General features: G+C 35.0%; 1 protein-coding gene across 1 annotated transcript; it reads left to right on the top strand.

Annotated features, from left to right (window-relative positions):
- Window positions 1-8,030: 8,030 nt before the first annotated feature.
- Window positions 8,031-10,095, top strand: LOC129947680 (CAP-Gly domain-containing linker protein 1-like). Its single transcript, XM_056058341.1, has 3 exons — window positions 8,031-8,504; window positions 8,568-9,080; window positions 9,136-10,095. Exons 1-3 carry the CDS (start codon window positions 8,231-8,233, stop codon window positions 9,966-9,968), a joined length of 1,620 nt encoding a protein of 539 aa, XP_055914316.1. The 5' UTR covers window positions 8,031-8,230; the 3' UTR covers window positions 9,969-10,095.
- Window positions 10,096-15,378: the final 5,283 nt, after the last annotated feature.

Genomic DNA, 15,378 nt, shown 5'->3' with positions numbered 1-15,378 from the left:
GACATCGCCCAAAAATCATAAATAATCACAGTGCTATCTCTAAATTTGTTGACGTGTGATGTGTGTTAGGACTCGCCCAAAACCAAAGCGAAACGTTTGATGCGAAAACAAAACTTTCGTCATTGGTCGGGTTTAAAGGCACTCCCAAACCAACGCGAAAGTGGCACATTTGCCAACGTGGCATTGTTTATTTGTCATCATCATTGTGAATGATTCGCTCTGATTCGCTTCGCGTCAGTTATCGAAATGTAAGTTTATTTTGAGAAGAGAAAGTTTAATTGTGGCGCTGAATGTATCGCGTTGATTTGTTCCCTTTCACACAGGAAAACTGAGTTGCCAGGAACTGGGAGCTTGTAGGCAAGACGTGCTGACAGGGAAGGACAAAATCTCCCCTCACACCCTTCTTTTGGTTTTTAGTGTCTGTTTACATTGGATTTTTAATGCTGGGTTTTATTATGTTCGTTGTGTCCATACGATGAAAAGAAAATCAATCTGTACATCCCTATCTCACTCCCTTGAAATCTATCTATCTTTCACTCATACAATACAAAATCTTTCAAGTTGAATCCAAGAATATTGTTTGCATTTGGGCTGTAATCTTGTTATTTCAATTTTTTACTGAACCTGCATGTACACATTACCCGTGTTTTGTTGGGAAATCTATCCATAGTAAAGTAGGATATTACACGAATAACAAAAACAATATCCATAGTGAGAATAACACCGATAAAAGTTAGAGTAGAATCTCACTATGGATATGTTTTTGACAATTATACGAGCTTCGAATGGATCTTATGTGATTTCGTTCTCAAATGTTGGTACGATTGATGTTGCATTTGTGTCTCGATGGCTGTGTTCGTTGAGTAGTTCTGCATTTGGAACCTTGTGTGTTTTCCATTGCGGAAAAAACGAATCTAAAGGGTGATTTTTTTGAGGTTAGGATTTTCATGCATTAGTAATTGACAGATCACGCGGGATTTCAGACATGGTGTCAAAGAGAAAGATGCTCAGTATGCTTTGACATTTCATCATGAATAGACTTACTAACGAGCAACGCTTGCAAATCATTGAATTTTATTACCAAAATCAGTGTTCGGTTCGAAATGTGTTTCGCGCTTTACGTCCGATTTATGGTCTACATAATCGACCAAGTGAGCAAACAATTAATGCGATTGTGACCAAGTTTCGCACTCAGTTTACTTTATTGGACATTAAACCAACCACACGAATGCGTACAGTGCGTACAGAAGAGAATATTGCGTCTGTTTCTGAAAGTGTTGCTGAAGACCGTGAAATGTCGATTCGTCGCCCTTCGCAGCAATTGGGTTTGTGTTATTCGACCACATGGAAGATTTTACGCAAAGATCTTGGTGTAAAACCGTATAAAATACAGCTCGTGCAAGAACTGAAGCCGAACGATCTGCCACAACGTCGAATTTTCAGTGAATGGGCCCTAGAAAAGTTGGCAGAAAATCCGCTTTTTTATCGACAAATTTTGTTCAGCGATGAGGCTCATTTCTGGTTGAATGGCTACGTAAATAAGCAAAATTGCCGCATTTGGAGTGAAGAGCAACCAGAAGCCGTTCAAGAACTGCCCATGCATCCCGAAAAATGCACTGTTTGGTGTGGTTTGTACGCTGGTGGAATCATTGGACCGTATTTTTTCAAAGATGCTGTTGGACGCAACGTTACGGTGAATTGCGATCGCTATCGTTCAATGCTAACAAACTTTTTGTTGCCAAAAATGGAAGAACTGCACTTGGTCGACATCTGGTTTCAACAAGATGGCGCTACATGCCACACAGCTCGCTATTCTATGGCCATTTTGAGGGAAAACTTCGGAGAACAATTCATCTCAAGGAATGGACCGGTAAGTTGGCCACCAAGATCATGCGATTTGACGCCTTTAGACTATTTTTTGTGGGGCTACGTCAAGTCTAAAGTCTACACAAATAAGCCAGCAACTATTCCAGCTTTGGAAGACAACATTTCCGAAGAAATTCGGGCTATTCCGGCCGAAATGCTCGAAAAAGTTACCCAAAATTGGACTTTCCGAATGGACCACCTAAGACGCAGCCGCGGTCAACATTTAAATGAAATTATCTTCAAAAAGTAAATGTCATGGACCAATCTAACGTTTCAAATAAAGAATCGATGAGATTTTGCAAATTTTATGCGTTTTTTTTTTTTAAGTTCTCAAGCTCTTAAAAAATCACCGTTTAAATAGATTTGCTGCGCTGGTTTTTCTAGTTTTAAGAAGTTTATAGGTAAAATAGATTCTTTAAATTAGTTTTAAGTTTTATTTAAGGACCTAATTTTAAGTAGTTTTTAAGTAAAAATAAAAAAGGATATTGATATCAGTTTTTTGTTTTAAATTAATAAATTAAATAAATGAATATAAAAAATAAATAAAACTGAATTGAAGTTAAATAGATCTTAGGGCCAAAAGGCATTAGAATTAAGTATCATTGTTAAACTTAGAGTGTTCGTATGGGACAAGTAAGTTAGTTGTAAGTTATGGTTAATTAGTCTAATTTTATGAATTTTTGTCTAGCTTTAAGATAGGTTTAAGATTGAAGTAATAAAAATGAATTTAAAAATATATAAAAAAATTCCAACACATTAACAATCATTCCACGGGTACTATTGGTTCTGATTTTATCTGGATTCATTTCAGAAAATTACAAATTAGTTTTTACATGGCGGATATATGGATATTTTTGGTTATAAATGGTAAGGTAGTGTGAACTGTAGTTTTAAAAAGACACATTTAATAAGGACGTTTTTTTGCTAAAAAATATAGTTAGTGCAGTAACAAATACCAATAAAAGCTGAACTCACTAATATAACTAACTTTAAATTAAGTTTGTATTTCGGTTTCCTGGAATTGTCAACAAAACACAGCTTTCAATAATTGAATATATTTGCAGGGGTGTGTTCAGGAGTTGCGTTTTTTTTATGGAATTCAAATATTCATGGAAACTAAGGTTGGTGCAGAGCTTTTCTCATTTTCGAATTTGTACATAAAAAAACCCTTACAGGATATAAATATTTGTACAATTGGTGTTTGTAAAAATAAAATTGTGTGTGTATCACAAATTTGATAAATTTTTACTAAAAAAAAATGGAATCGTTTTTAATTTTACTTGACGATTGATTACTCGTTTTGTGTAAACTTTTCGACAGATATTCATTTAAAAGATTTGTTAATTTTTAGTAAATAAACTCAATCAAAATGAAAGATCGTGTAATCTCTTGAGATCGCTAAAAAGAGTACCATATTGAAGTTGAATCTCTTAGACTTGCCCTTGGAGTTAAAAGTAAAAATTAATATGGAAAACTGATGATGAAAAGTTTTTGTTATAAGTTTATTCGAAAATGAGACAAAAGTTTTTGGAGGAACCATCATAAATTTAGGCAAGTGTGAGCGAAACACATATTAAAACAAATATCAACAAAAATACCATTTCTTTTGGCACCAATTAATTGCCTGCTACATATATCAATGTTATGATTATGAAAGAATACTGCTATGTTTCTATTTCTAAATAAGGTGAAAAATATGTATATCAAAAACATAATTCAAGTAGTGTAATTTGTTTTCAAAAATTATAAACAAAAATCGCCTCATTTTGAGGTATTTCTTGTTATTTTGAGAATGTTAAGGAAGTACATATAAATGAAGCTCTCCACCAAAATTCAGCTTTATTGGAATTTTTTGGAAAAAAAAGACTACTACATAATTTTAATACAAAGTCACAAAACTGTCAAAATATATGTATGTTGTTACTATTTATTTTGTCAGTATACGACACCTAGTGAAAACGGATAAGAATGACAAATTCCTTATACACCAAATAGATTTATAGTGACGTATGCTTATTTCATAACAAGTCACTTTTCTCGTAATTTTGAATTCCAATAAAGTATGTACCAGTGCTGTAACATAGCATTGCACTGTTTTAAATTTACCTACAAACTTCTTCATTCATAACGTAACCTACAGTAGATCACTCTCTATCTCTATATTTTCAAGTACCTATAGTCAAGATTAAATTTCTTGAAAAGTCATCCATTTCTAAAGTGATTAATGCACTGCTTCTCTACTGACACACTAGTTCCTAGACACGATAACAATGTACATATTTCTTTATATGCACCCATAATATGCAGAGCAACCATTTCTTTGCGTCTTCAGCACATCAAGTTGCAACACTATTATTCAATACGCACATCACACGCCGACTACTTTCACTCTCCAAATCCAAAGACTGACTCTTTTCCTTGGCTCGCATATCTTTCCGTCAAAAAAGAAAACAAATATCATAAATCGATGAAATATACAAAACCAACAAAATACTCGTAAACACGCTCCTCCAATGAAATTAATAATAAATAAATTGATATCTTTCGCGGACATTGCGACCAATAGATATTTTATTTTCTTGAAGATATGTGTGATCTCGGCGGAGTTGGACCTAAAGACCTGCTGACCAGTTTTTCGTGTTAAGTAATATCTATCTAGGTATCTTTCTTTTAGGTTGATCGCTGAGCGATGAAATAACATCGAGCCACCGTCACCATTAAGAACTGGTTTAATTAAGATTAAATTTTAGTCTCACTATTCGAACTATTTTTATTTTTGTTGGTGATCCGGGCTTTTCGGAAGCTATGCTAATTAATGTCACTTTTGTTTTTTGTTGTTTGTTTTTTTGGTTGAAGATGCAGACTCTCCGGTTTCACTTTTGTGGCAACAGGTCGAAGTTGTTTGTTATGATACACTAATGAAATGGTTCTACATTATTTCCGACTAGCGGCAGCTTTTGTCAATCATTATTACAAGAGTGTAGGATAGGCATATAAAAATTGTCAATAAATTTCCGTAAGCAAACCTGTTGAATTTATTTAGCATTTGCAATCAATGTTGATTGAATTTTGCTTGCAATTGATATGAATTTTTTCAAATGTATTAAACGCTTAGTTTAAGAAGCAGTTTGGAGCTTGAGCCATAGATATGTGATAAAGCATCAAAAAATTCAATTGAAACCACTGATTGTTTGTCGAATTCAAATCGAATTAACCAAAATAAATAAAGAAACCGAAGAGATGCATATACAAAAAAGATAGGACATAATTTGATTCATCATAACTTCTGTAAAATAAATTAGCAAAAGTTATTTGAAATAAAATGAAAAAAAAGAAGCTATTTCAAATGGTATTTTTTCTTACAATTTAATTTTATTATTAAGTGAAATTATTGAAAGAATAGAAATCAATTCAAAATTTTAGTTAAAGCTATTTTATTTAAAGATGTATTCGAAAAGTTAGTTAAATCATTATATTTTTATAGGAAATAATTGTCTTTAAATATTACAAAATATCAGTACCTGTCTTCTTTTATATTGAAGATATTTAACTAATAATGTATTGGGTTTTCCATTTTGAGGTTTCAAAAGTAAATGTAAGTAATATGATTTTTGTTCATGATATTTTCGAAGAAGTAAAGTCTATTCACACTTCCGGATCAAAGAGTGCACCAAACATAAATTTTACTTGGATGTAATGGTCTTTCTTCAATTACTTGAGGATTCTCAGAACCCAAATAAGACAATTTTGTTTATTAACTTACCCACATAGTGAGATTTGTGCTTTTTCGCTGAAGCCAATCATTTTTCGAAATATTGCTGTAGTTCAAACACCCATTCAACGTATCTACGGCACGTTGTGAATAGTCAGCTGGCTTAGTTTTCATATGGAATGGACTTTATATGGATGCAGGTGTAGATACAAATGCAAAATACGCCATAATATGACGTAAGACAGTCTTAATTCCTGAGAACGACCAGGAATCGACACATTCGGTTCTTCGGCAACACTTTTACTTACAGCAACGGTGGTACAAGTGAAACAATAATGCGCAGGAGTAACATAATCTGTAACCAATCCAATATACGTCTCTTCAAATTTCTTCATAATTTTGCTAATTGCTTTCGTAGTTTGACGATTATTTTAAAGCTAATCTCCTCTTAAAGCACGATTTCAACAATTTGTATGCGTTCTGTGATAGTTAAACGATCAATTTTTATAAATGCCAGACTTTCAACTGAAAAAAAAATGTTTTACCAACTTAGTTTGACAGATGTAGACTATGGGCGTTACCAATAATCAAATTTAGTGACGACTTAAATATTTCAGTCGACTCTATATAATGAACCATACCAATAATCAATTCAATAGTCAGCTTAACACTAAACGGCACTCTAAATTTTAGAGTAGAGAAACTAGTGTTTAACTTCGTGATTAAGTGTAAACGTCATGTTTTTGCTGTCATTCTGACAGCTGGTAGCAAAAGAAATTGTTCGTATGTTTCTTTTATCTGTTGCAGTGAAACCGTTTTCTATGACAGTGGAGAGTAAACTCAACGATGGAAAAACACTCAAAGCTAAATTTGAAGCTTGGCAGAGCATTCAGAAAATGTTCAATGCCACTGGCTATTGCTTTACAACCAAACAAATAAGAGAGCAATGGAATCGGCTAAAAAAGAACTTTCTGAGATCAACATTGAAATATCTGCAATGTCGTCAGTGGACTTCCAATTAGATAATGCGGAATTTGATAGCGATGCAATTCACTCATATGAAATGTAAATTTATTTTAATTTTTTTTTGGATTCGGATACGTATTTGTTAGCATCCCGAACGTAGGGAATGTCATTTTGACAGCAGATGTCTGTTTGGCAACAAATGTAGTAGATAATGTAATAGAGCACAGTTTAGTTAAAGACGTGTTTAATTTGGTTATTGGTTAACACACTAATAAACTCGTCTCTAAAGATTAACGTGGCGTTTATCTAAACTCTTGTTTAGTCAATAATTATTGGTAAGGCCCTATATGTATGTTTTGTTTGAAGGTTTTTTCTAAACAAAAATTGTCGATTCCATTTTATTAAATTCATAACACATAATATTTGTAATAATATTTTGTATAAATTAAAGTAATTTTTCAAGGCAGCAAAATTATTTGTTGAAGAATCTTAATTCAATTTTTACCAATTTTATTGGTTCTTGAGATATTTGGAGTCGACATAAATCTTCACTTTTTTCCAAATTGCTATACTAAGACCCACTTAATTTTTTTGAGAGTCCTTTCTGCATCTTATTGATTTGTGATTTTATAACAAGTTTCATTTAAAGTCGATATTTATTCTGGTACTTGAGATATGGACGACGAAAAAGCTTCTCGAACATACGAACCTAATTTTACAAATCGGACCGATAACAATAACTTTCTATGGGAAGTTAAAATTTGTATCGAAATTTAAAAATTCATGTAAAACTAAAGCCAACGAGACTCAGGAAAGTAACATAGTTTAAGACTGAAAATCCAGACATCCCTTGAAATCTCCAGGTCTCCCTTGATATTTCCCGACCTCCCTTGATATTTCAAAACATCCCTTTAATATTTCAAGACTATTCTGAAATTTTCAGACCTGATTTAAATTTTAAGACTTGCCTTGAAATCTTTCGAAATGCCTTGTTGAATTTTTAGAACTATTTCTATCAAAAATAAGATTCTAGACGTCACATAACACTATTTAATAAAAAAAAAAAGCAACCAATTATGAAAGATCTTTTACAAAATAATCTCAACTGGTTTTAAAAAATAAGCGAACAGTGTATCGTATCATGTGAATGGGGTGTAAGTTAACAAACATCAACTTTTTATTATCTCCTCAAGTGGTTTCTTTGCGACGCGACGACGTCGGTCGGTACTGCAGATTTGAAATAACGGTTTCAGTTGTAGGTTGTAGCACATTTCATTAAAAGGAGTAGTCAATAGTATTTTTCGGAAACTTCCATTTTAACAAAAAAAGATAAATCAAATCAATATTGAAATAAAATAACTTCGAAAATTCCGCTCAAAATTATACATTTTGCATCTCTTGCTTTCTTTGAATCCCTTTTTCACGAAAAATCCACTTGTTACCCGAACAACAAGTCACTCAATTATAAAATTGTTTATTTATGAACATAGAATGCCACGCAAATTCTTCAAATTCAGTTTTCCATAGAAACTCCCCCAAAAAACAAGAAACAATCGAAAACATTTTCGTTTTGTCTAAAAATTAAAATTATAAAACACGAAGCCACGAAGTTTTTCTAGCTCGTTAACTCCAGTTTTGTTTGTTTTTCTAATTATTTAAACACTTTATTTTATTTAAAATCCGAAAATGAGTAATAAGTCGACAGAAGTTATTCGTAAACCTTTGGGAGCTTGTAATAAAAAACCTTTGGTCATTAAAGCGAGTAAATATAGAAAAATGGTTTCTGTAATAACTGGTCATGATTTGGACAAGAAAGCCGCTGAAGAAGAACAAATTCATAAGAATTATCTAAAGAAAGGTTCAGATGAATTGGTTGCCAAGTGGGGTAGAAGTTTCAAACAAACCCAGGAACAAAAACACATTGACATGGAAGCCAAGTTCGCTGAAAAGAACCAAAAAGGTAAAAACAATGTATCATCCACGATTTCATATGTATTTTTCTGAATTATTCTCTGCCCAATAGAAAAGGAAGAGTTTCAAAAAGTAAAAGAAAAAGATGACAATATTCGACGTGAGAAGATAGCCCGAGCTGAAGAACTTGTCCAAAAGCTCAAACCAGGACCTAAGGAGCTAAAAAGTGCAGCAATGCAAAGTGAAACACTCAAAGCCCGCGCTTTTCAACGAAATATAAATAAAGAGTTTGAAGAAACTCTTAAAAAACAAAACGTCGAAAAGGCTCTTCAAATGGAACGCCAGGCAATGCCTTGGATCGAAGAGGAACAAAAACGTATTTCAAATAGTATCCAACGAAACAATCAAAACAAAGCTGAATTATTGAATACAATAAATGAGAAGGCTCGTCAAAAGACCGAGAATATGGCCAAGACAGTGGCAGCTGAGAAGGAAGCCAATAATCTGTGTGACAAGGAGATCAAAGCCCAAATCAATAGGGAACAAGAACTGTTGAAGAGAAAGCGTGAAGCTTTGCGGAAGAACGCTCTGGAAGCGATGATTATGGTCGAACAGCGGAGGGCTCGTAAGTTTTTTTTAAACAATATTTAGAGTTTAAGGTTGTAATTTCCCAATGATAGGTGAACAATATCAGGATAAACTTCAGGGACAACTGATTTCCATCTACAACGAAGGAAAGAAGAAGATGGAAGATATCAAAAAAGACCACGAGGCGCAGGCTCGCCAGGATCAAGCTCAACGCAATGCATTAAACGCTCAAAAACTTTTAGCTGTTCTACCCGACACGATCAAGGAAGAGGAAAATCGTCTTCGCAAAGATATCAGCACAATTCAATTGCAATTCAGTGCACAAGAGAAGGAAAAAATCCAACGTAGCCGTCAGCAGAAATACGCTCGCATTCAAGAGTATTTCAAAGAATTCAATGCCAAAAAAGAGCTAGAGCAACGCAAAATCGAAGAGAATCGCTTTGCTTTGGCCAATCGCCTAAAGAACGACGAAGTCAATGTCGCTTTTGCCGAAAAACAAATGCAAGAAAAAATCAAAAATGCCCAGGCGATGCGGAAGTCTCTTAGAGAGCAAATCGAGGAACGCAAACTGACTGAAGCCGAAGAAAAGGAATATGACAAGAAATTGTCTACAGTTAATTTTGAAAAAGATGATAATTTCTTCTTTGACTATGCCAAGAAATTAGTTGCTGATGCAGTAAAGAAGGATAGACCTTTGTATCCGTTTGTTAAAGCTGTCAATCAGTATAAGAAGGATAATCTAATCGATTCTGATCGAAAGTTGCCACCCCACTTGGAATCACATTTGTGTATCGGCGTGAAAACTTCCGAGGACGAGATGATGGCAGCAAGTTCGTCAAGTAAAGTTGCTGTAGCAAATATTCGAAAGTATGGGCTGGATGAGTTGAAGGCATTAAATTCGCCTTCTGGTTGCAAGAACAAGTAAACTGCAAATAGTTTTGTTTTATTTATTAATTTGAAGTATTTTTTTGTATTTTATTTTGGAATTGCAATGAATTTCAATAAAATCACCATGAATTTGATATCCAAATACAAATTTTGGAACTCCTATATTTGGAAGAATTGTTTTTTTTTTTGTTAAAAAAAATTAAGTTGGAATAACCAAACAAAGTTTAGGAGAACATGCATCTGTACATAAGCGAAGGTAATAAGTGGTTTAAGGGGAGTAGAATTTTGATGTGGTTGGGCAGGGAATTTAAGGACACTACTAATTGTTCTTGTTAAAAAATTTAAAGTAAATTCGTTTGTTTATAAAAGTAAAACATTTCTAGTTTTTATATTATGCATTTTTCTGTGTTTAAACCTCTTGAAAAATGTTCCTAAGGCTGACATGTTTTCCCATTCCCAAATATTTACTGGACGTCTAAAATTCAACTCCTTCAGTGAATAACTGCGAATTACCTAAATAAATTCTAGCTGTCTTGTGGACTCATGTTGAAGTAGTTCTTTGATATATGTTAGTAATAATTTAGTTCCTGAACGTTTTTTTTTATATATTGTACGCGCACTCAAGGGGATATGAATACCCTTACAATGATTATACACAGTGCGAGTAATTAGGAAGGGAGGATAGGATTTGAAAGGAGATACCGATGCACATTGGTTTTTAATGCCTGCACATTGTAATGAGTGGGAAAACATTCGTGTAGTGCGACTAAAAAAAGAATCTCTGTACTTCATAGTACGTCCGAAGTTGGGCTCAAGGGTAAACTGATGGGCATTCCTAGAAGCGCGGGTATTACGGTTAACTTGTTTAAGGGAAGGAATGCAACTGGCTATTTCACTAGAGCATAGTCCGTTAAAATAACGGTAAAAAAGGGTGAAGCAAGAAACCTTGCGTCGATGTTCGAGTGATGTAAACGAGTTGATGATGTTAATGTCACCAATCATTTTAAAAGCTCTTTTTTGAATACTGTCCAAGAGGCTTAAATAAGTTTTTGGAGCACCAGCCCAGAGATGAGAGTTATATTCAAGTTTCGGACGTATATAGGTTTTGTAGATTGTAGCCAGATCAGACGGAGAAAAAAATTTCTGGCAACGTCTCAAAAAACCTAGACATCTTGCGGCATTTTTGGCAACATCGCGTATGTGATCGCTCCACAATAGGTGGTTGCTGATGCACATTCCGAGGATGTCAAGATTTTCTGTTTCGTTGATGCAAGTGCCACTCATAGATAGTGGCAAAGACGGTTTATCTCGCTTTAACGATGCAAGACAGCATTGCGTTTTCGAAGCATTAAATTCCACACGATTTTTTATTCCCCATTGTACAATGCTGTGTAGGTCGGAATTTAATGAGCTAATCATATTTTGCCGTTGCAGTTCCACATCCGAAGAGAAGGGTTGTGAGTCTGGAAACGAATATGAAAAGCTAAGAGTGCTATCGTCAGCGAAACAATGTATTGGATTAGAAGTAGCAGACAGGAGATCATTTATAAAAATGAGGAAGAGGGTCGGAGACAAAACGGAGCCCTGGGGCACACCAGCGTTTATTTTATGAGTTTCAGACTTGAATCCGTCCAAAACAACTTGTATTGAACGGTTCGAAAGAAAATTTCTAATCCAACGAAGAAGAGATTCGTCGATACCGAAAGCACGCATTTTCGATAAGAGAGCAAGATGCCAAACTCTATCAAATGCTTTTGAAATATCAAGTGCAATAATCTTACTTTCTCCAAAACGATGTAAAGATCTGTTCCACTGTTCGGTGAGATGAACCATGAGATCACCAGTGGACCTATTGCTACGAAAGCCGTATTCCCGGTCATTAAGAAGCTTCCGTTCCTCAAGATATTTCTTAAACTGATAATTAATCAGCGTTTCCATGACCTTAGAAAGAAGGTACGTTAGTGCTATCGGTCGGTAATATGTGGGAGAAGAAGATTCGCCTTTTTTTGGAATTGGCTGAACAAATGCAGTTTTCCAACTACTCGGAACGAGCCCAAAAGAATAGGATAGATGGAAAAGCTTACGCAGTGGTTTTGCTAGCGTGGAAGAACACCTTTTCAGAATAATAGCAGGGATACCATCTGGGCCAGCGGATTTATGAATGTTGAGATCTTTAAGAACTCTCGCCACAGTTCGAGTACGAAAAAAGATTGGTCCCATAGAATCATTTACGCGTTCAAGAACTGGGGGAGTCATGACACTATCTGGTAAGGTGGAATTTTCGGCGAACTGCCTTGCAAATAAGTTGGCTTTATCAATAGAGCTAACGAAAGGAGTGTCATTGACAACAAGCGTAGGAACCGAGGAAGAGGAAGAATTCCTCATGTTTTTTACAAATGACCAAAAATTCTTACTGCCTTTGGGACATTGCAGTATTTTTCGCCCTAATTTTTGGTCATGTAAAAATTTGGTCCTTCGAATATAGGCGTTGCAGGACTTCCTGGCTTGCTTAAACTTTTTCCGGTTTTCCTCAGTTGGGTTGGCTTTAAAACACCGGAAGCTCACCTCTTTCTCCTTGATAACCTCTTTGCAGCTCGAATCGAACCATGATTTATCCTTGGGTTTAGTACTTTTAACCCTATTCGGGATAAACGTTTCCATTCCCAAATGAATCATACTAGAAATCATATCTGCACTGGAGTCTACGTCGCTATCGAGGAAGCATAGCGACCAGTTGAAGATCCTGAAAAAATTATTGAGACCGTCCCAGTTGGCTTTCTCGTACTGCCAAACGGTTCTCTTTGGAACTCTTTCTTTAACTGGATTTGTTTGACACGAGAAATTAGCAGATATAACACTATGGTCCGATGTGCCTAGAGGCGTCAATACACTGATTGTGTACTTATCAGGATCAGAAGTGAGAAACAAGTCAAGGGTATTTTCTGCTCGGCCGTTAACGTCTGATATTCGAGTAGGCTCATTGACAAGCTGAGTAAGATGGTTAAACTCAGCAAAAATCTCAGCACACATTCCTTCGGGCGTTGTCTGGCCCGAATGGCGAAGCCACGAAGAATTGTGAACATTGAAATCGCCCGTAATAACGATTTCAGTGTGAGGATACAGGGAGACAATTCTTTGTATGGAGTCAGACAGAGCATCAAATTCCTGAGAAGTTGAAACTCTGTCCAGGTTTGGGCTCCGATAAAGAAAACAATAGTGAATGATGTGCTTATTCACGGAAAGTTTTAACCACATGAAATTAAAAAGGGAGTTGGTACAATGACCGTATTGTGGTAAAAGTTGATATGCAACATCATTCCTAATAAGAACGAGTATTACGGTTGAATTGTTTGAGGGGAGGAATGCAACTGGTTATTTTATTAGAGCATTGCTTATGGAAGTAGCGATAGAATAATGAGAGACATGTTTCAGTTAGACAATGGTCACCTATCATTTTTAGAGCTCTCTTTTGAATTCTGTCCAAGAGACTCAAGGGGGTTATAGGAGCGCCTGTCCAAATATGGGAATTGTACTCAAGTTTTGGACGAATATAGGCTTTATAAATTATAGCCAGATCAGAAGAGGTAAAAAACTTCTGGCATCGTCGGAGAAAACCTAAAGACTTAGCAGCATTTTTGGCGATGTCAAAGTACCACTCATAGATAGTGGAATTGGAAGAGGGTTACGCTTTTGCGACAGTAGACAGCGTTGAGTTTTCGAAACATTAAATTCTACACGGTTTTTGATTCCCCATTGAACAATGCTGTCAAGATCAAGAATTTAATGAGCTTATCATACGCTGCCGTTGATAGTCCACATCCGAAGAACAAGGATGAGAATCTAAAAACGAATATGAAAAGCTGAGGGTACTGTCATCAGCGAAACAATTTAGTGGGTTGGAAGTATCAGACAAAAGATCATTTATAAACATGAGGAAGAGCATCGGAGACAAAACGGAGCCCTGGGGCACACCAGCGTTTATTTTGTAAATATCAGATTTGAACCCGTCCAACACTACTTGAATTGAACGGTCCGAAAGGTAATTTCTAACCCAACGAAGAAGGGATTCATCAATACCAAATGCACGCATTTTCGATAAGAGAGCTTGATGCCAAACTCTATTAAATGCTTTTGAAATATCAAGTGCAATAATCTTACTTTCTCCAAAACGATGTAAAGATTTGTTCCACTGTTCGGTGCAATAGGTCATTAAGAATCCTTCGTTCTTCAAGATATTTCTTAAGCTGAAAATTTATCTGCGTTTCAATGACCTTGGAAAGAAGGAATGTAAGTGCAATTGGACGATAGTTGGATGGTGAGGAGGATTCGCCTTTTTTAGGGACAGGCTGGACAAATGCAGTTTTCGATCGACTCGGAGAGAGACCTGTAGAATAGGACAGATGGAAAAGCTTACGCAATGGTTTTGCCAGCGTTTGCTTTGAGTAGAATTCACTACGCTTTATAGGACCCTTAAGTAATAATATATCATCAAAACAGTAATCATTATTCTCCAAACATTGCAACAATCCTGGACAATAGCAGCAAATAAGAAATTTAAGGTGATTCTCCTTCAAATACAATATACATATTTTGGAGTTTTTCCATACTGTGGCAAACACCTTTCCATATTGGCGGTTGACGCTCTCTTTAAGGAATCATACAAGTTTGAACACTGAAAATGTTGGTGATTTTCCGAAATGTTTTAGGAGAAAAGTAATAAATGATTTTTTTCAGAAAATTGAAAACTCAAGTTAATTTCACATAATGTTTTGAAGAAAAATTATGGATATATGGAAAAAATTGCTGATGCTGTCATGATCCCGGAAGTAAAAACGAAACGTTAAACTGGAAGGCATTTCCTGTACAATAGCTCCAATTGTTTGCATATTAAATGGTCAGATCAACTTAAATTTAGTTCTTATATTTATAGTCAAACTCTGCAAATTTCAATGTCAGCAAAATTGAAAAATAGTATTTCTAGAAATATGCGGCTTTATTTTTCTTCTTCTGTGTAAATGTTTGAGGCTTTTATAAATTCATTAATTATTAATATATTTTCTATAGTTGAGGCTTTTAAAATTGATATAATAGATTTATTTTTAAGAATATTGTTTATGATGGAACTAGGTAGTGAACATTGCCCTAAGCCCAAAATGTGTTTTATATCGATGACTGCATTGCATGTTGTGCAAATCGGAGGGTTTTCTTTACGGAGCAGATGTGTGACCTAATCAAAGTCTTATAAAATTTGTGTTCCCAATTTTTGTTGTAGATTTTGGGTAATTTGGCTTGTCTCGTTTTGGGTTAATAGTGACGTAGTGGTGAATATATGTTTTCCATTCCTCTTGATTCATTTTTGCATTGCCAATTTCCAATTTGAATAGGTCTTTTTTAGTGAATGTTTCTAAGAGAGGTAGAGTGGTGTTTTGTGAGCTGCAGTAGCGGGT

Source organism: Eupeodes corollae, chromosome 2 (assembly GCF_945859685.1).
Source record: "Eupeodes corollae chromosome 2, idEupCoro1.1, whole genome shotgun sequence".
NCBI lineage: Eukaryota > Metazoa > Arthropoda > Insecta > Diptera > Syrphidae > Eupeodes > Eupeodes corollae.
Note: the sequence above shows the minus strand (reverse complement) of the source record. Positions and strands in the feature narration are given on the sequence as shown.